Source organism: Lutjanus erythropterus, chromosome 2 (assembly GCF_056507025.1).
Source record: "Lutjanus erythropterus isolate fLutEry1 chromosome 2, fLutEry1.hap2, whole genome shotgun sequence".
Lineage (NCBI taxonomy): Eukaryota > Metazoa > Chordata > Actinopteri > Lutjaniformes > Lutjanidae > Lutjanus > Lutjanus erythropterus.
This window is the reverse complement of record NC_139318.1, coordinates 39,861,220-39,882,925: the sequence shown is the minus strand read 5'-3', so window position 1 is coordinate 39,882,925 and position 21,706 is coordinate 39,861,220. Positions and strand designations below refer to the sequence as shown.

The 21,706-nt window shown below is 40.2% G+C and overlaps 1 protein-coding gene across 2 annotated transcripts; it reads left to right on the top strand.

Moving 5' to 3' along the window:
• The first annotated feature begins 705 nt into the window (after positions 1-705).
• pank4 (pantothenate kinase 4 (inactive)) lies at positions 706-20,858 on the top strand. 2 transcript variants are annotated; one of them, XM_084739416.1, is made up of 19 exons: positions 709-832; positions 1,270-1,352; positions 2,297-2,505; positions 3,436-3,619; positions 4,590-4,682; positions 4,814-4,967; positions 6,812-6,993; positions 7,958-8,039; positions 8,415-8,515; positions 10,550-10,705; positions 10,972-11,084; positions 12,852-12,939; positions 13,218-13,369; positions 15,415-15,470; positions 16,032-16,081; positions 16,434-16,538; positions 16,625-16,725; positions 17,193-17,261; positions 18,047-20,858. In XM_084739416.1, the coding sequence occupies exons 1-19, from the start codon at positions 709-711 to the stop codon at positions 18,294-18,296; spliced, it is 2,352 nt and encodes a 783-aa protein (XP_084595542.1). In that variant the 3' UTR covers positions 18,297-20,858. The 2 variants fall into 2 exon arrangements, with proteins under 2 accessions (XP_084595547.1, XP_084595542.1); XM_084739421.1 differs by lacking the exon at positions 1,270-1,352 and having other exon boundaries at positions 706-832.
• The last annotated feature ends 848 nt before the right edge of the window (positions 20,859-21,706 follow it).

The window sequence follows — 21,706 nt, the reverse complement described above, 5'->3', positions numbered from 1 at the left end:
AGGCCCACTGTCAGCAAAAATTATTTTTTCCAAACTGGGAGCACATGAGAGCACTTTGGAAACACAGGGTTTCTTTAGCTGAGACACTTTGGTTGCTCCACTGAAGTAACAGTTAACTTGTGTTTTTTAAAGTTCCTCATTTCCCAGATAGTTTGTTATAAATAAATACCGCACAGAATAATCTGCGCATTGATTAAAAAAACCCTAATAATTAGTTAAGAATTAAGAATAAAATGTAAAGTGTTCTGAATTAAAAGGCAACCAGAGGTAAAACCCCATGATTTGTAGTTAAACCTGGTCTCAATGTCTTGTTTCAGTTTCTGTTTATAATATGCTGCAATTTGTTAATACAGAAAACAAATAAACGAAATTTTACTTGTTTTTCTTGTTTTTTAGTTTGTCAGACTGAATTGAATAATTGAATGAACCGGTGACTACAAGGACAGACCTATGCACTATCCATATTTAAAAAAAAAAAAAAAAAAGAAATACTTTTCTGAATGAAGAATTTTACCAATATTTATTAATAGGTGTATTATTTAAAAAAAAAAACGTCACAAGTTTTTGACATAAATAAAATCAATGACGAATTTGTATGCGTCTTGTGAGACAGAACAACACACACGCCTCAGACCGTACGTGAATGCTGATTGGACGACAGGAGGCACGCACCCACGCCACGCACGCAACGTCAAATCTTTGCCGACCATGGCGGAATGTGTTCGACTTGACAGCAGCAGAAGTAGTCACACCATGGATAAAAGCATTACTCTGCCGCCCGACGAAATATTCCGCAATCTGGAAAACGCGAAGCGGTTCGCCATAGACATAGGTAGGTGGGAACATGAGAGTTTTATTTCTTTGTTCAGCTTTAGCTCGAGCGAAGCTGATCTTAAAGAGCACCTCTGCCGCAGCCTGGTGCTGTATCACAACACTAGACTTTTAGTGAAAGTAAACAACACAAAGCTAACGTTAGCTGTTTAAAGTCGTGTCTGATTTTAATGCGTTTAGCAGTAAGTCTGTTTACAGTGAAGACGAAACTCGGATTGTCTTTATCTGGTAAAGCGAAGGTGTGCCAAACAACCTGGGCAACTTTGACAAGTACAACAGGGGTTGATGTTAGCTGCTAGCTAGCCTCGGTCTGTTAAGCTAACGTTACTGTTTCACAGTTCATTCAGGGCGAGATAGTAACCCGGTTTATCACCTGTGTGTTCTGATGTCTATCGGGTTTCTTATCGGTACGTTTTCGCTGTCGTTTTGCTTTAACAGGTGGGTCTCTCACAAAGCTCGCCTACTACTCGACTGTACAACACAAAGTGGCCAAAGTGCGATCTTTCGACCACGCTACGAAGGTAAATATCTCTGTAAGAACTGTGGCCAGTGTTGCAAGATTGGTTTGATGTTTTCCAGCACAATAGCTGCTCAAAATCCCCCCAAACTGATTAAAAACAACAACGCTCAATTATTATCTGTAACAGTCATTCCCGATGACTGGCTGTGGAGCTACAGGTGGGTCACAGGAGATTTTATGTAGATCCCCAAATAAATAAGACTGTGCGGGAATTTATATCTGTAGTACACCTTTGACAAAGCATTTATAAAGTGTATATTGTTGTACTGATGAGAGGAAGAACAAGGACTTGTTAATTCTGTCTAAATGCACTTATTTTGTCCTGTTTTGATAGGAGGAAATATAAACAATGAGATAACCTGGTAACTCAGCCTAAATGTAAATGTTTCCCATTTAAATAGTTTTTGGGTGTATATATTTCAATAAAGCGTCAAGATAATATAGGGTAACGGAGAAATGGCAGGAAAGTTCATTTATGCACTAAACATGAACAGTCAACTCTTGCGAGAATTTATTGATAAGGCTTATTGTGATGTGGGTCAAAGTGGTTTGTTATATTTAAAAAGTGGGTCCCCAGGAAAAAACGTTTGGGAAATGCTGATCTACAACAACCAATGCAAATGCATTCATAAACAATAGCAACAGTATTGCAAATTCTACAATATAACATAGGGTGACTGGATGAGAATACATGAAATTCGGGACAGGGGAGTTGGGTGACTGACTGTGTGTCTTCTTGGATATTGTGCCAAGTTTTTCTTTACCTCATGAAGTTCAAACTGCACGGACAGGGAAAAGCTTATATCTCCCATAGCCTGTATATGTGAAAAAACACTACCACCAACAGCTGTTACCTAGATAACCTCACATACACTATGTAAACAGGCAGATGTAATGGAGTAATCTTTCTCCTCCTCGTGTTTTCTCTTCTCCTCTGTGTCTCAGGAGGCTCCGAGTGACAAGCTCTATGAAATATCCGTGCAGGAAGAGGTCACTGCACGCCTGCACTTTATCAAGTTTGAAAATGCGTACATTGAAACATGTTTGGACTTCATCAAAGACCATCTGGTCAACACAGAAACCAAAGTTATCAAAGCCACGGGTGGAGGCGCGCACAAGTTCAAAGAACTCATTGAGAAGAAACTCGGACTCAAGTGAGTATTATTAAATTTGGTCTGAATGTTGACCTGTAGATGCCGAATGTAGAAAAAAGAGGGGGAAAGGGAGGAACATTTCTGGCATATTCCAGATGACTGAGTTAGAAAGAACAATGGTCCTTTGCCCGAACTGTGACTGATTCACACACAAAGCAATATCCTGTCCTCTTCCTGTGAATCAGGTTGAAACAGAGGACAAATTTGATTGTTTAGGAGAATTTGATTTTATTCTGTTATGAAAGCTAGAAAATATCTGCTGTTTACTGGCTTGCTACTTTTCTGTTTAACCAAACATTACGTGAAGGCCTACTGATGGATGACTTCTTATTGTCTGTATCCATATGGAACAAACATAAGGGATGGATATTGTTAGGATTTTATTGATGCAGTTACTGCTTACTGATTCAAATGCTTATCAGTGCTCTTATTGATACCCCTTACCAGGCCTGGAATTTAATCATTTTAGGGGCAATTTTTTTTAGGGCAAATACCAGGGCAGCAAGGTCATCAAATAAAACAATGATTTTAAATCCACAGAATTAATGAATTTAACATAATGGTTAAGGATTATTTTATTTAAAATGGATGAATGTAATGGATTTGGTTGAAATGGTTTGAAATAGGCCAAAATAAGTTAAAAAAGGCTTAATTCACAAAAGGATTTATTATTAGAGCCACATATGTGTGATTTTCTTAGTTTTCAGGTTGAATGTTAACTCCTGTAAGTGAACTAAGAGAAAGGAGAAATAATCATGTAGCTCTCCACACACACATGGCTGCAGACATCCGCTCTGTCTAGAAAAATATCTAGTAATATTGTAAAAAGGAGATGGCACATTATACTTAGTGATTTACCAAACAGAGGACAAAACAGCTGGTCTTCTCCTCTGGATGGTTTAAACTAATTGCGTCTTTACGTTGTGGCAGAGTGGACAAGGAGGACGAGATGACCTGTCTCATCAAAGGCTGTAACTTTGTGCTGAAGAACATACCTCATGAGGCCTTCGTGTACGCCAAGCACGCCGACTCAGAGTTCCGCTTTCAGACGACTCATCCAGACATCTTCCCTTACCTGCTCGTAAACATCGGCTCTGGCGTGTCCATCGTCAAGGTAACAACTGATGAACCAAAGTTTTGTCAGTGGTTTAGGGAAGTAGGTCTCCCTGATTAACCATTTAAAGTAGAGCCCACACAATTAATTGAATAAATGATAAGTATTAGTAGTTAGTTTGTAGTTATTGATTATCTTCTGGTTTTGGACTATTTATCAGGCAAAACAAGACATTTGAAGCCGTCACCTTTAGAATTTTTAATCATTTATCCTCCTTCACTGTGGGTTACATGCACATTGTCCTCCCTCACACTTTAGGAGTGACTCCAAACGTGTTTAACAAGAAGCAGAGTCTTGCATGTTTTCATTGACTGAGCTATGAATGAAATTCCTGGACTTCAGTTGGGAAACTTCAGACCCTCCTGTTCCAATGTTTGCTTAACTTTCACATGAACACAGTTAAAGTGATAGTTCAGATTTTTTTTGTTTGCATGAGGTGGTCATTCACAGTCAGTGTTTTACCTACAGTAGACGTCCCCAGTTTAGAGAAGCAGGCAGAGTACAGTAGGAGGAAGCAAAGCCATGTACTGCTGTGGACAGGGGCAGCAAAACGTATTTTAGCCACTTAAAAAGGTCAATATCATATTTTCACTGGTTTACCTTGACATCCTACAGACTTTTCTGATGGAAGGTGCTGTTAATTGTACAATGTACATACATACACATACAAAAATTGTCATATTTTTTGAAGTTGAACATCTGTGTTGTAATTTGCTCCAAAAATTCAGTATCAGTTTGGCTCTACAGACAGTTTGTCCTTGTTATGTTGCTAATGGGTGAAGATGTTCACTCTTAAAATGAGATGATCTCGGTTTGACTGCGAGTTATGTTTTTATCTGCTGTACAGTGTGGTGCGCGTAAAAATGACTGACTTTGTAAACATACTGTTTATGTTTATTTTGCAAGTTTGTCTTTTTCTAGGTGACTGACATTTTTATAAAGAGGCTCTTCTGCTCTCCTTCTTCAACAGGTTGAATCAGAGGATAAATTTGAGCGAATAGGAGGAAGCTCAATAGGTGGAGGGACGTTCTGGGGCCTCGGAGCCTTGCTCACCAAAACAAAGGTGTCCTGAATAACTTTTAGACTGAGGACTGTAGTAGCTGTTACTTTGAAGTCAACCATTAATGATGTCTTCTCAGTGCATTTTTTTCCTTCCCTTTCACCTTGTGAACTTTACCCTTTTGTCTCCTGTAGAGATTTGATGAGTTGCTACAGTTGGCCTCCAAAGGGCAGCACACGAGTGTCGATATGCTGGTCAAAGATATCTACGGAGGATCTTACGGGTCTTTGGGTTTGACTGGAGATCTTATCGCGAGCAGTTTTGGAAAGTCTGCTACTGCTGACAAAGGTGACACATCTGCACATTGATTTTTTTTGTGGTTACTCTGTAGCGTTGCATGTACAATTATCCGATTTAATGTAATAAATTACACTGGAGGGCTAACACAGAGAAAGGAGCCCAAAAATAGAATTAAAGGTTAATGCTGAAGTTTAGTTTCCTGTGGACAGTTGCATAGTTGGAGGAAAATCCATGGGCAAGTGGAGAGAAAACTCCTGCACACTGTCCTTTACTGCTTTAACTTTATTAAGGATATGTTGTTTAGGTCTTTTGACCTTCATCAGATAAAGTAGTCAGAGACCTGTGGTGAGCAATCAGTCTCACAGGCTGTGTGTTTTTAGCCCACTAGAGGACACATCCCACTAAAAAAAAGTTCTGAAACATCTATTCACAGTCTGTGAAAAACAGCAGATATATCAGTTGATATGCAGACAGTGATATAAATAAGATTAAAATATCATGACAATAATATTGGAAGATCTCTGGGTAACACTGTCACACTTTCACTGCTGATGACGACCTCATAAAATCACCTTTAAATATGCTGAAAGTTATGATAGAAAATCAATCACACTCGATTGCATGATAGAATAGATGGAAAAATATTTTTAAATCTTGTAGAAATGTAGTTTTGAACATCAAAGACCCTTAGAAAAAATAGAAAAATATTTTAAAATCTCATGGAACCTTGAAAAACACTGAAGAAAGAAAAATAGGCAAAAGATGGACAATAGGAGAGAAGTGGAGCTCATTCATGGTGTTTAATTAGTCTTTAAACACATGGATGTTAAAACCAGGCACCTGCACGTGATACAAGCACACAGGAAAGCATTTCTGCTCTGCCTGCACAAAAGCACGATTCATCCGTCCGTACACGTCCTCTTCTCTCATTAGACTCATTACAATAATAGCAAAGTATATAAATAAGTGGTTTGAGGAAAGTGTGATAGCTTGTGTTGTCGTCCCTCTTGTATTTGCCTTAAAGCCCTAAAAATGTTATTTGGGCCTTAAATGATATGCTTTATAATTTGTAGCTTGTATATGCAGTTAATTAATTTTGTTTGGGGCAAAAAAATTACATTAAAGCAGCTCCCACCTCCTTTGGACTTAAAAGGTGTCTCTGAAAAGTTTCTGACTCCCTCATGTGCTTGCTTCAGACAGCAGTCAGCGTGGATTCAGGGTTTGTAAAATATATTTCAGTCGTGACCCATTTTCACCGTGAAGAAAGTTTTAACATTATCTTTGAAATTCAAACCACTGCTGCGGGAATTATCCACTTCTCTGTTTTCAATCCATACACTCAGAATAATACAAACATTTATAATTTAGTTTCCCAAATAAATAACAAAGCACACAGCTTCCATTTTTAATCAACACACGTCGCTGCTTGAACTCATTGTAACCTCTGTGAATCCAAGCTGACTCTGCTGCTGCAGGCTTAACAATCATGGGATGATTGCATATAATTAAAAGGATGTGACACACAGTCAAACACATGTTTGTGTTTGTGATGTGAGAAAGGCAGGCTTGATATTTTCCAGTTTCGTTGAAGTGAACTGATGACCTCTCACCCAGTTGTTTCTCCACGTATTAAGAAATGCAGGGATGGTTGCGCTACACCTGCTGCTGTTAAGCAATTATTGAGGCGTTTATGACTTTGATATTGATGTCAAACTGTTGTCTCAATGCTCGTAAAATTTTGTTAGACTTTGTACAGCCATTGAACAGAAGGAAGTTAGTGAAACGCCTCTTAATTTGAATACTGAAACGGTTTTACTGAAGAATTGCTGCTGTTGTACTGTTAACATATTTTGTGATGTGGACATTTTCCCTTTATGTCGATGTAATTGTAGAGTTCTCTAAAGAAGACATGGCCAAGAGCTTACTCCACATGATCAGCAACGACATCGGGCAGCTGGCCTGTCTGTATGCAAAACTCCACAACCTGTCCAGAGTTTACTTTGGAGGCTTCTTCATCAGAGGACACCCCGTCACCATGCACACCATCACCTACAGCATCAACTTCTTCACCAAGGCAAGACCACTGTCCTCTGCAGACAGAAAAACAAACTAACCCCCTCTCCAAGCATGAATACTACTTTCAGTTACATAACATGAACGCAACACAAACACAGGAAACAAACACCTCATTTACACCTGGTATTAAAATGGGATTTGTATCTGGATAAGAGATGATCCCGTTGTGCTTTTGTGTTTAAACCTGATGTTTTTAATGTGTTCTTGTTTTCCTCATTGAGACTGAGCCGCTGTCTTCCAGAGCAAAACCTGGATGTGAGTAATTTGACTCCCTTGAGTTGCTGATTTAGGGGAGACTTTAAAAATGTTGCACAATGCTGCCTGTGACATCCACCCATCCATCTTCAAAGTCGAGTCACGGAGGTAACCAGCTCCCACTGGGGGAACCTGAGGCGTTCCCAGGACGGGGTGGAGATATAATCACTCCACCTAGTCCTCGGAACACCTCCCTAAGGTGGAGACCGGGCGGGATCCTTATGAGATGCCCGAACCACCTCCGTCACAGATGACTGAGCTTCTCACTCTATCCCTAAGGGAGCCTCCTGAAAAAAAAAACCAAAAAAACATTTTGGCCACTTGTATCTGGGATCTCGTTTGTCCCTTCTTGTAAATTTAAAAGCTTAACTTATTCCTTTCTTTGTTTAAAAAATATTGTGTCTGAGATACAAGTTAGATAACAGCTGATAAACTGCACAGATGAAGGCAGCGGACATTGTCACACACACACACTGTTATTTCTTATTCTATCATTCATTGCATCTTTTGACTCTTTAAATATCAGGTGTAAATGGGGTTAAAGAGTCTTAGTTCTTTGTAAGACTCCTAGTCGTCAGTTTTTTTCACATTTTCTCTGATACATCTCAGCTTAGCCCTGAGCTTGGTTTGTTGTCAGCTGAACTTGACAGTGTTTCACCTACAACCCCTCCCTTGTGTTGTTGTTGTTGTTGTTGTCGTTGTTGTAGGGTGAAGTTCAGGCCTTGTTCTTAAGACATGAAGGTTACCTCGGAGCCATTGGAGCATTTCTTAAAGGAGCAGAGGAGGACAGTGAGTAAAAACCTACAAATGCACATTATTGCTCTCAATTTGGTGTCAGTGGGGCATATATTGTATACACTGTGTATGTATGTATGTGTATATATATATATATATATATAGAGATTAATAGCTGGTCTCTGAAAAGAATATGCTGACTGCAAACTTTTACAGTTTTACAGGACGCACATTCTTGCATATTTTCACTGACTGACTGAAATATGATTAAATCTCCAGAGAAAAAGTTGCTGACTAAAACTGGGATGAAAGTTTTTAGTCAATGAAATGAACACTGCTGAATACTAACCATAAATGATAATACAATTCCTTATAATGCAAATGTTATATCATAAATCTTTTATTATTCAACATCTTGTTCTCCTCCAGATCCAAACCAGTACAGTTGGGGTGAGAATTATGCAGGAAGCTCGGGCCTGATGAGTGTTTCTCCAGACATGAATCCAATGCAACGTGCACGCAGTGGAACGGTGAGTCTGCAGAGGAGACGACGAGCGATGAGTGTGAGGACCTGAAGCTGGGTCATGGACCACGAGGGGCCACTTAGACCTCACACTGCCACTGGTTCATTGGCTTTTATTTCAACCTCCTCTTTCTGTCAGATTTATAGATTTAAGCTTCATTTCACGTTTTATTTTGATCTCCTTTATGGAAATACCATCACCACTGTCGCCACTGAAGCGTCATCCAAGACATTAATTCATCTTTAATGCTGTTTCTTTTCATTTCCTCTCCACACATTCCTCTGTCTACCTAATTCTCTCCTTCAGTTTCCCGTAAGTACCTCCGTCTGCTTCACTTGTGTGCACTGGTTTGATAACGTGGCTCCTGCTCACAGTAGCTTGTTCTCTAACTGCAAACACTTAAGTGTTTAGCCATGTCAGGAATACAACTTCCTCACCTTAGAGACCTCAGCTTAGTCTTGAATTTTGATAAAGATCTTGTTTTGTTTCTTACTGAATTCAAGGTACCTGCAGGGTCTTAGTCAGAAATGTAAAATTAAGGCCTTAAAAGTATTAAATTTTGTTTTAAATGTCTTTAACAAAGGTCTTAATTCTTTATTTTCCTTTCACAGGATTATATAGATACCACAACATCATAAAAAACCTTCAAATATGTATGTTTGATGTAATTTTTTATCTCGCTGCAACTTCACCACTGCTCGAACAGAGTTAAAGGGATAGTTCACACAAAAGTTAAAATTCAGTCATTATCCACTTGTGTCGCTTGAAGGTCAGGTTTAGTTTTTTAGTTCACAAAACGCTGCTGGAGTTTCACGGAAAACTGTGTGTCAGAATCTCCCAAACAATGTACAATAAATGGTTCAAATGTTAAAAAAAAAAAAATTAAAATGCCTCCATACTGCTCATCTGGGTGGTTCACTTGTGCACACACACCATCAGACCACACACACCCAGTTCAGATGGTGTGCACTCACACGTGAACGCAGCTCCAAGCTACAGATCTACAATGAAGATTTAGACCAAAAACATGGCGTAAATTAATCTGTCAAGTCAACTTGGCATGTCGGGGCTTTAGGAGACTCGGATTACACCAAACGAGCAGCATTGAGCCATTTTATGATTTTTTGGTTGTTTTTTTCCATTTGAAAACTGGTCACCATTCACTTACATTGTTTGGGAGATTCTCCAACTCTGTTTTCTAGTGAAACTCCAGCAGTGTTTTGTGAACTAGCAAACTAAACCCAACCTTCAATCGACACGAAAGTGAGTAGACTGAATTTTCATTTTTGGGTGAACTATCCCTTTAAGTCTTTGAACAGCAGAATAGAGATGAGGCAGTGGAGAGACAGTAAAGTGAAAACAAGTCAAAGTTTAGCTCATGCAACAACAAAAAAGTCTTAAATTTAACGTAGGGAACCCAGAAGGTACTAACTTTTGGTCAAATCATTTGCTGTGAACATGAAAAATAACAGTGTTTGATATTTTTGGTTCCTTGATGTGATACTTAGAGCATGCAGGTGTTCATAGAGCATCATACGGCTGTTAACCTCTGTTAGCGTCAGCTGCCCTGGAGTTCACCCTCGCCACTGAATTTCCTGCTTTTCCCTGCTTTCATTAACCAGTTTTCATTAGTGCAAACTGCAGAGTGCTGCAAATGAAATATTAGTTCATCTTTTGGGACTCACCACTCAAGAAACCTTCTATCGATGTTTGTTCCTTGACTTCCTCTAATGGACTATTGATCGTGTCCCACAATTAATGAATCTGCTCGCTTCCACTGGCTTTTAGGATTCAGTCTTACTAGAACTTTCCCTCTTTTTTCTTCCTTTCTTCCTGCTTATTTATGTGCTAAAAAAAGAAAACACTAACACAAGTGAAACCATCCACAGTGTTGCTGAGAAAACGGCAAATATTGTGAAATACATCCTGGAATAAACGTTTCTAAGAGTGATAGCTGGAATAGGCTTTGAAGTTTGAGCGGACTGAGCGTATAGATAAAACAGACAGCATGTGTCTTTTCTGTCTCTTTGTTGTGTCTAGTTTGACATGTTGGAGATGGACCGTCTGGAGAGGCAGCTGGTGAATCTGCCTCTGCTGCAGGACCCTTCATCTTACATCCCCGACACCATGGACCTGACAGAGGACGCTCTGGCCCGCGAATACTGGCTCTACTGCTTCGAAGAGGCCCTAGACGGGGTAGGACGGCAGTTTTCTTACATCTGGAGAACAAGATTTGTAGATCAGAGCATCTCTGCACCACTACAGTACCTCGTTATAATGCTGTTGTCATTTTTCAAAGAAATTGCATCTTCTGCAATTTGGATATTGTGGCTTTGGTAATAATCAGATTCATTGTCCAGCCCTAATGTGTTTTTTATTTATTTGTTTTTCCTACTCTGTGTTTTTGTGCCTCAGAGGTTGTGAACACAGCTGATCACTGACCTTGTTATTTTTCGGAGCAGGTGGTTAAGAGAGCTGTAGCGAGCCAGCCCGACATGCCAGAGGCAGCCGAGCGGGCCGAGAAGTTCCGACAGAAATACAGACACAAGCTTCAGACCCTTCGCCACCAGCCTTTGTAAGGACTGTTTTTGTTTTTGCATGCAAGGCGTCGCTTCTGTTTGACCCGGAGGTTTCTTTTAGTCGACTGAACCTCGAGTCTTTTCTTCAACGTCTGCATTAGTTTCATGTTTTCATACCTGCTGTAACCGCCCAAGTGCTTTGTCGATGAAAAAGGGAAATGTTCATGTTGAATCGGTTTACTTTTTCTGTTTTTAGGAGTTGGATGCAGTGCATAAATATGAGCCAGTCATATTAAAGGGATAGTTCAGATTATTTGAAGTGAGGTTGTATGAGGTATTTATCTATAGTCAATGCGTTACATACAGTGCATGGTGGTCGGCATGCAGGAGTACTGGTGCAGGAAGCTAAGCAAAGTACTGTTGTGGACAGGGTTAGTGGCAAAACGTGTTTTAACGGCCTAAAAAAACAAAATCAGTTTAAGTGTATTTAGGATTTTACAGAACACGGGAGTTGCTGGTCTACCACTTCCTCGGTCGATTAGTTTGTTTGTCTTATTCTTTGACTTTGTTTGGCTTTATGTATGCTTTATGTATCTCCTGACCCACAGAGACATCATGTCACTGGGAGAGCAGGTAACACGTAGCGTCACTGTTCCTCCACACCTCACTTCCTCTACACGGTCAAATTCAGTCAACACCACAGCACGCAGTAACCTATCATCATACAGCAAACATGCATTTTAAACAGTTATAAAGCACAACTGAGATTCTTAATAAGATGTTAACACCGCTGTAATGTCGCCTTCTCTCTGTCTCTCCTTCTTACAACTAATACCCTACAAATATAGCATTAATAGAATCGAATTGTAATGATTCACACATTGCATCGTATTATATTGCATCATGACAGGGCTGAATCGTATTGTACTCAATCGTTGGCTATTTAAACATTTCTGAGATGTATCGTATCGCTCAACACGTGTTGAGATACTGAGAATTATCTCAGTCAGTGAGATGCACACCACTTTGTTTTTACTTGATCTACCAACATCACACAAAAACTAGAATAAAGTTTCAAGGTAGCGCTTTCAGCTGAAGTTCAGGGACGACACTCAGTGCGACACAGTTTTTATGCTGTGAGGTCTTGAACCGCTCACATGACTCACTCACACAGAGGGTTTTAAGCACTTGAAGCAACGGTAGACCAGGAAATCCTGTGTTCTGTGTGGTAAGATTACGGACTGCTTTGTGGAGAGCAGTATTTGGCTTATAGAATGTGTTTTACATGGGAAAAGGCTGCCTGACGGTAAAGTAAAGCAGTGAAAATACTCTAAATATAGCGTGGACTTTTCTGTCTTTTTAGTTGGCTAAAAAACATTTGCTGCTCTTTCTGTCCACAGCAGTATATTCCTTAGTTTCTGTGCTGCTTCTCCAAAACTGAGGGCATGCTGACGACCATTTACTGTAAGATAACACACTGACTATGGATAAATACCTGATACAACCCTTCTTCAAATAATCCAAACTATCCCTTTAATTTTTTCAGTGATTCATCAGAATAAACGGTGGTGATATCAGGATAATGAACATGTAAGCTATAGTTAAAATCTGACCAAAAACAAAACAAACAAACAAACTGTCAGACAAATGCCAGAAACCAGTTCTGCATTTTGGCACAGAGTCTTTTTTTGGTCAGTTTGATGAGGTTTTATAGCACAATGCAAGCACAGTCGATACCAGTGAAAAGTGCATTAACCGCTCGAGCCCCGTTGTGTGTATGTTTTTCTCTCTGGCTAATGTAGAGTGCTTCTCTTCTCACCTAGTGCTTATGGATCCCTCACTGTCAGAAGTCTGTTAGACACGAGGGAACACTGTTTAAACGAGTTCAACTTTCCTGATCCCTACTCTAAGGTCTGAGTGAAATCTATCAACCTATTCTCTTTTCTGTTGTTCTTCTTTTTCTGTGCTACACATCTGGTTTGGCCCTCACTGATCTGATTTGTCAGCTTCTTACAGTTTTCTGTTTTCATATTCCTACCTCATGAATTAAAAGTCTAGAATTTATATTATTCTTGTAACAAATTCTCATGTTGTTTTTACACATTTTTCACGTCTCTGAATGCTTCTAACAACCAACCGCTCTTTTATCGTGTTCAAACTTGCCGTGTCGTATCTCTGCTCTCTTGTAGATCAAACAGCGGGAGAACGACATCGCTCTCAAGTACTACCAGAAGGCCGTGAAGTCCCTGGAGGAGCTGAGCTGGGAAGACAGACAGTTCGCCCTGGTCAGGGGCGTCCTGGCTGGGAATGTGTTCGACTGGGGAGCCAAGGCCGTGTCAGAGTGAGTGGAGTTTATGGCTTTTATGTCGTGTGAGCGGCCTGGTTCAGTGGTTTCTCTGTCCTGCCTGATTGTGGGTAGTGGGAGAAGCTCTGAGTGCATTTATTGTAGTTTTCATGCAGCAACAAAAGAAGTATAAACAAGACTCAACCCTGATCGTGCCATGACTGTATCCCCAGATAGTGTGGAAAGCAAGAATTTTAAAAATGTTGGCACTGGACAAAAACAAATGCTGTCAGACTTATTCAAGTGTTTCGCAGAATTGTCTAATATCAACGTCCTTGTCTGGCGGTTGGTTCAGCTCTCCAACATCACAGTCACATGATTTTCTAATTCAATCATCCACCACAGCCTCCCTCCTAGGAAGTTCTGCAACATTACAACAGCTTTACATTTATTACTTTAACAGCCTGATCTACTAAGATCCCAAATAAAGAGCGCTAAATTGTGAGCATTGTAACATATTGCATGTTTGCAATATGGGACATTTTAGCCTACTTCATGATAAGACAAAATATAATTAACAGGCTCTCGTTTCCTGTCATCAGAAAAAGAATATACACATTTTGATTTTGTGGAATTTCTTCCATAGTCTGTAACTTATTCGGTCATCCAAATAAAATCTCCTGTGGCCCCCCTGTGGGTCACGACCCAGTCTTCAGGAATGACTGTTTTACAGGTTTCCACCATGGGGAGTTGACTGCAAGTGCAAAATGAAATTCGATACCATGGGATTTAGAGGTGTTAGTGGCAAAAGAACAGCAAAGAAAAACCCAATCTAACTTTTAGAAAAAGGAACCCTATATGTGAGAGCATCTGTGAGAAAGTCAAGAACAACAGGTGAAATTCAGAGATGGCAAGATATAAGGTGAAGAACAAAAGAAAAATTGGCTTATAATAAAACGTCTTCAACTTTCTTCAAAAATAAATAAATGATTATTAAAAAAAAAATAAGTCCATGTAGGAGGTGCGAGGTGTGTCCTCTGTGGTGGGACACGCACTGCAGCTGTATCTGGTCTGACGGTGTCCATGAATGTCCTCGCAAAAGGGATTGAAGACGAAGGGGTACAGGCAGTGGTGAGGTCTCTCAATTGAAGCGGTCCCACGGTCGAGCAGCCGGGGACTGGAGAGGGAGGAGAGCAGTGCACTGGGGGAGAGGAGCACAACCTGCAAATCAGGAGAAAAGCAGGCCTCTGCATCCTACATGTGCAGCCATTATCATCCTATTAATACATAATATAAGAAGAAGAAGAAGAAGTGCTTCTGCTCTGTAATTTTCAAGATGGACCAACGTCGTATCCTGGTGACAATATTAATGTCTATAAATCTTTTAAAGTTTCTGGTTTAGGCTATCAGCTACGGACCAGTTTCTGTCCCTCCTGGAAAGAATGTATTTATTGAAACCAGAGAGGAAGAATCTGAATAAACATTTACTTGGTAATTTTAGGTTTACGCTTTCCTTCTCAACCCAACTGAGAATCCCTTCCGATCGGGCCAGTCTCTGTGTTTACATGAAGTCTGGACTATTATTCTGATCTTTTGTGAAATATTAAGATCCATGTGAACACAGTCAGTGTTGAGACAGGGAAGCAGCGGAGTAATATCAGATTGCTTTTAATGCACTGAGCTCAGTGGATCATGTTTATAAAGTGCTCCTGATCGATATGAAGGCTGGAGAGAGACGGCCTGGTGAGAGGCTGCTGGTGAGCTCTGGGAGTTTTTCCACCGCTGTGGTAATGTGTTTGGTGATGTTACATTGTTTTGATAAGTTATCTGCCCCGAGGCATCGTGGATTGAAAGTAAACAGAATAAAAAAGATCTATTAAAGTAGCTAAAGGCTGTTTACCATTCATAGCAACACAGAATGGAACTGCATCCCAATAATTCTTTAATGATCTTTTTTTTCCCCGTTCATGTGGAATCACAGTAATCTTGACTTTTTACTTCCTAGAGATCCGCTGCTCTTTAAGAAATGAATTGATGAGGGTTGATCTGAGAGCAGACAGCACCCGTCTGACTTCTACATATTTTCTTTTGATGTCTTGCAGTGTCCTCGAATCTGATCCTGAGTTTGGGTTTGAGGAGGCCAAACGACAGCTGGAAGGTATCACAGGATTTATTTTCCCCTTCTCGTGTTTACTTTGTTTACTTCTGCTTTTGAACCATTTGTCCTGTTTGATTGTTTTCACATCATTTAAGCAATTTTAAGCAATAATAGCTAATGACCATTCGCCTTGTGCCTGAATGTTTTCTTAGTTTTGTTATATTTGTTCATAAACAACCAGTTGGAGGAAGCATATGGAAAGACCTAATAATGATTTATGCATACAAAAATGTGTACTTAAATTTCGATCATACCTCGCTTGTGCATTGCTGATTTTTTTGCTGAAGTTATTTAATCACTGGTTGCTTGCTTGTTGTTTTGTATAGTTTGACATATTAACCAGTGTCAAACCTGCTACAGAAGAAACAGGAAATAAGAAAATACTGAAAAAAATGTCACAAAATGTCTTAAATTGTTTGCATGAACGATGTAGGATGTAATCTGTATGTACAAATGATTCATTCATGTCAAATAATGTCAAAATGAGGGACTTTTAGAATGAGTTTTTGTGCCCAGAGGTAAAAATCTCGCACTGATTTGTTTTGTTTTATTTCTTCTCAGAGCGACCGTGGCTTGTTGATTCCTATGACCAGTGGCTGGAGAGACTAAAGGTCAGACTCTCTCTCTGTGTTTTCATTTCAAACCCAAGTTATTAATTGTAGCTGTATTAGCGTCTGTCGGTACCATGAGTACACACACGCACGCAAACACACACACACACACACACACACACACACACACACACACACACACACACACACACACACACACACACACACACACTGTTGACAGCACAGATGACCCCAGAAAGAAACAAACACATAACTCAGACACTGTCAGCACGCAGATAACAGCTTTGTAGCACTCATTAGTGATATTTCATACACATGCGATAGTGTTTTTGTGTTGTGTGCTCGTGACGATGAGTGCTTGAATACAATCCATCCTGGTTTTCTCTTGCAGGGTCCTCCTCATAAGTGTGCCTTGTTTTTCGTAGATAATAGTGGAGTAGACATCATTCTAGGGGTGATTCCTTTTGTCAGAGAGCTTCTCTCTCGAGGAACGCAGGTGAGCAGCCGTAACAACATCATTTCAGAAACGGTGTGTTTGATAAAATGATAATCCATCTCGTCTCTGTCCACGTCTGCCTTCAGGTCGTGTTGGCCAGCAACTCTGGTCCGGCTTTGAACGACGTAACGAACGGTGAACTGCAAATATTGACCGAAAGAATCGCTGCCATGGATCCAGTGATTCAGTGAGTGTTGGACAAATTGATGAGAAGGAACTGCCTTTTTTACACAATCATCTTATTTATTTTTCCTGTGTACTTGCTAAAACATAATTTTCTACATCTGATGTCATTATTTCTAAGGCAGCATATTGCTACCATGCCAAAAAAAAAAAACACAGATCAGCATCATGTTATAAAGTGAAAAGTTTAGTTAAAACAAGATGTTTTTCATGTTGTCACATCGTACAACTTCATCCAAAATTATAACAAGAAAAGTTTCTTGTTATAATATAATCTGTTTGTTGTAATAAAAATGAAAATATATCATTATAACATGAAAAATACCTTGTTACAGCAATCAGGTCATCAGTCATCCATTTTTCTTATTCTGGCGTGACAGCCATACGCTGCCAAGTGATTTCACACCTAAAAAGCTTTTTAAATCATTGAAGTTGTTGGGTGAACTGTGGTCTGTGTGTTGTGTTGCACAGGGCTGGACTCAGGGAGGACAGGTTGACGTTGGTCCAGAGTGGTTCCAGTTCACCCTGCCTGGATCTGAGGTTGGTTATGTGGACATTTTCAAAGGGAAAGGCTGAACATTTACTCTTTTAAAAGCCACGTCGTGTAGAATCCATTAAATATATTGTATTGTATTTGCTGAATGCTGGAAGTGTGATCTGGAAGTGCAAAATGCCTGAACGTTTAATCTTTGGTGAAATCAACAAGAGTTGAATTTAAATGCCTTTTAGGTTTTTTCTATCTGTGTTTGCAGACTTTGCTAGTTAGCTAGTTAGCTAACCTGCAAACACTCCAGTTTATGTGGGTTAACTCTTCATAAATTTAAGCCTTTCTCCAGTTCTTTCGTTTAGCCGTTAATCTCCAGTATTGCAGAACAACTCTCATTCATGTCATTGCATCTGTCAACTTTGAACCGGTGATTCACATCATGCTTTACCTCACACAGTCCCCACTCAGCACAGAAATACGAGGAACGATACTGTCTAAATAGGAAATGTGTAGGAAATATTGCTGGGTAAATAATTGTCCAACTCCACCAACATTTGCGCAAAAGATGAGCTGTAAAAAGTGGAACACTCATCAATGTTTTATTTTAAAAGCCACGTATAAACTGGAGAAATTGAATGTTTAACAGACGATTATTGTCATTAATATCACTTACGACGAATATAATTTTTTCACATTAAGGTTCTTAAACTCAACCAGTTATTGTCTTTTTGCTTGTGAACTGACAATATATTTATTTACTCAGAAGAAGCATTACAAAGTCTCACCTTTAGCTTGATGATACATGTAGACACGCTGACTATTCTTTGTCATTCTTTAGCCGTCTGGACAAAGTTCTGGCGATGGTGGTGCGGGAGCGACAAACCGACCTGGTGATAATCGAGGGAATGGGCCGAGCCATCCACACCAACTACTACGCCATGCTCAGCTGCGAGAGCCTCAAGATGGCCGTCATCAAGAACTCGTGGCTGGCCGAGCGGCTGGGAGGGAAGCTGTTCAGCGTCGTCTTCAAGTACGAGGTACCGGCCGGAAAGCCCAGCCAGAACTCTGCGGCGCTGACGCCCTCATGAGCCCGACGGAGCTCGAGTTTGAGCAGGACAGAATGCCGTTGAGTCGAGCAAACCAGAGGGGATTAGCTGGAGCTCTGAATGTAAGGATGGTGATACTGCCACTACGTGAGCGACTGATCGCAAAGCTGTTTGTGAAATGTAGGCGGGTTTTAAAGGTGATCATTAACAGGGAGGTTTAACATTTTATTTTGTTGATTTTTAGTGCTGGTTTCATGAACTTGGTTTACACTGCTTTCTCTCTGTCCAACTTCCTGTGCAATCAGTTTAGTTTTCTGCCATCATTACTGCCGATTGATCTCACTCAGCATCTGGAGTTTGTTTGTCTGCGTTCAGTAAACTTTAACAGACTGTTAGGGCAGATGAGAGCGTCAGCTTGTAGAGAAATGAAAGTTTATTTTGAAATGTTTTGCATCAGTCATTGACAAGCTGCCAGCACACAACACTGAGCACCCACATGAGCAAATGAGATTCTTTGGTTGGTGTTTGTGTGTCACAGACGGAGCGAGCTGCAGCAGCAGTAATTACAGCTTTCAGCGGTAACACTTTTTACGTAAAGTGTGTTTAATGTGCCTTGAGGCTGATGTGATGAAAGCATCGTTCACTTTGGTCCAATCCCGATGTCCCCCCTAAACCCTTGAGCCCTGGACCCTCACAGACTTTAGCTGATGTCACCTGCAGCGCTCGAGTGTGAGAGGCTGCGAGGGGGCGGACTGATACAAGTAGGAATGGCAGAGCTCTTTGAGACATATCAAACAAATTACACAAGTATCTATATGAAGGATATCAAACGTAGGGCTGCAACTACAAATGATTATTTTCTGGATTAATCAGTTAATAGTTGTTTAGTCTATACAGTGGAAGTAAATTGTGAAAAATCAGTGTTTCCAAAGTCCAAGATGACGTCCACAACTATTTTGTTTTACTCACAACCCAAAGACATTCAGTCTGCCGTCATAGAGGAGTAAAGAAACCAAAAAATCTTCACATTAAGAATCTGAAATCAGAGAATTTTGACTTTTCTTTACTCAAACTGTTAAATTGATTATCAAAATAGTTGATGATTAATTTAATAATTGAGTGATAATCAATTAATGGTTGCAGCTCTAATAAAATGACAGTATTACAAGACAGTTACCTAAAAATAAAAGAGGCCACACATTCTTGAGAATTGTGACAAAACATGTCCTCCGATTAAAAAGTCCTGCGACCCGACCCACACCTGTGATTAAACGCACATACAGTCTCGCAACCGACGCAGCGCCTGTGCTCCTGGAGCTGTTGACGTGTTAACATAGTGACGCCGAGCTGCATTTGCAAACTGAAACTTTTTACAAGCAGCAAACCGTCAGACAGAATTACTCTCAGTCTTTGACCGCACCAAGATCCTGTCAAATGTTCACCTCGGCTGTTGATGACGTATCATCCACAGTTTGGTTTTCTCCACCGGCTACTTTGGCCTTTATGTCATCAGTTTTAGCCGTCAGCTAGCCTTCATTGCTGTCAGATCGTGGTGGCAAATGAGGGTCGTCCAATCGCTCGGCAGGATGTGGGGTCAAAGGTTGTGTCGTAGACGTTCGCAATAAAATTCTGGCTGTTGATTTGGCTTGATATTACTGTATTGGCGAGTATAATTGTAATACTGTACAATCATTTTCCCTTCTGATTTCTCCAGGGAAAAAAAACACATTGTACTGCATTAGTTTGTGTTTATCCGTGCCTGCACCTGTAAATCTATATAAATGTGCAGGATTCTACTGTGAACTGTGGGTAATTCCTCAGGCGAAGTCTGCCGAAATGCTGACCTAGAGAAAGTGCACACAAAGGATTCAAAAAGTCTGCGAGAGAGCCCTGATGGACTTAGTGTTTTGACAGTGGGACAGCCCCGAGCCTTCACAGACCTGCTGGGAAAACGCCTCAGAGTCTGTGAGACCGTGAGGGAGGACGCCGGGATTGGGCCCTAACTCCTGTTGAAGGCCACGAAACCACACAAACATCTGCTTTTGTTTCCCTCACAGCATAAACTCCTGTGTTTTCATACTGCCAGTGAATGAACTGAGATTAAGACATGAATCGTATTCGTCGCTGTCACTTGTGTAGCCGTTTAAAGTGGCATCAGGGAAAAATGATCGGTGTGGAGACGCAGCACTTTATCACAAAGAGATTTGGTCGTATTCCTCCACAAGGTGGCAGTATTCTACTGTGACGTGGGTTTTTATGATTTCTTCAAATCTTTCCCAAGGTGCTTGGTGTCAAAAATTAACACTGCATACTTCAGGTTAAAATATTCTAACTGTCTCCGATCAAAGCATCACTCGGGACGTCGTCGTCACTGAGCTGGCCGTGGCACGAGCCCGGGGATTCACTGTTAATTAACCGGCATGTTCAAGTACACGCTGTAATCCATCCCTGAATCAAAAATGCAATTGTTTGAAGGCAATAATACTGCAGCACGTAGTTGTAACAAACATCAAACACTGTGTGATTATGAAGTGGCTGACTGTTCTGCTGACTTCATCATAAATTCAGTTGAACTGAGGGCAGGATCTGATTTTTAAAAAAAGCCTCGGTGTGAAAATGTTCCCCAAAGTCACAGATGCTTCACATGTGGACTCACATTGCAATATTGTTGTGTCATTTGTACATATATGTGATATACAAGTGTGTGTGTGTGTGTGTGTATATATATATATATATATATATACATATACATATATATATATATATATATATATATATAATATTAATGTGCATCACTTCAGTTAAAGGGACAGTCCACCCCAAAATCAAAAATACATATTTTCCCTCTGGCCTGTAGTGTTGTTTATCCATAAAGATTGTTTTGGTTTGAGTTGCAGAGTTTTGGAGATATCAGCTGTAGAGGTGTCTGCCTTCTCTCCAATATAATGAGACTATATGTCACTCTGCATATGGTGATTTTTTTCCCACATCTTTTTTATTTCCAACAAGTGAACCAGCACTGACATGTAAACATACAATCATAACAGAGCACACTGAGTCTGTTCCCCGTCCCTTCCCTCCACCCCCGTACATTCAAGTAAAACAAAACAGACAGAGAAGTAAGCAAAAGAGCAAATAAAGGACAGTAAAGTGTACTTGGAACTGCACAAAACAAATAAAGAGAAGAAGAAAAATGGCAGTAGACTTAAAGGTAACAATAACTCAATGGTCCATAATTCATGATGTGTATATGAAGGCTCTAGGCCGTGAAGTCCAGGTCCAAAGAGGATGGAAAATGCCTGAGTCCATTATTGATCTTATCTTCAAAAGTAAGAAAATAGTGGGGACCAAAGCTCTTAAAAAATATGTCCCTCATCATTTTATTCCAAGGTTAGTCTTTCTAATGGTAGGAAATGTAATAACTGGTCTAAGAGTGCACATTTCTTTGCAGA

Excerpts from the sequence above, each read along its gene's own strand:
- pank4 (XM_084739416.1), top strand. The coding sequence starts at position 709 with ATGGCGGAATGTGTTCGACTTGACAGCAGCAGAAGTAGTCACACCATG. Across the intron at positions 12,940-13,217 it reads TTCCTGATCCCTACTCTAAG|ATCAAACAGCGGGAGAACGA; the intron begins GTCTGAGTGAAA and ends GCTCTCTTGTAG. Across the intron at positions 16,082-16,433 it reads AGTGGCTGGAGAGACTAAAG|GGTCCTCCTCATAAGTGTGC; the intron begins GTCAGACTCTCT and ends TTTCTCTTGCAG.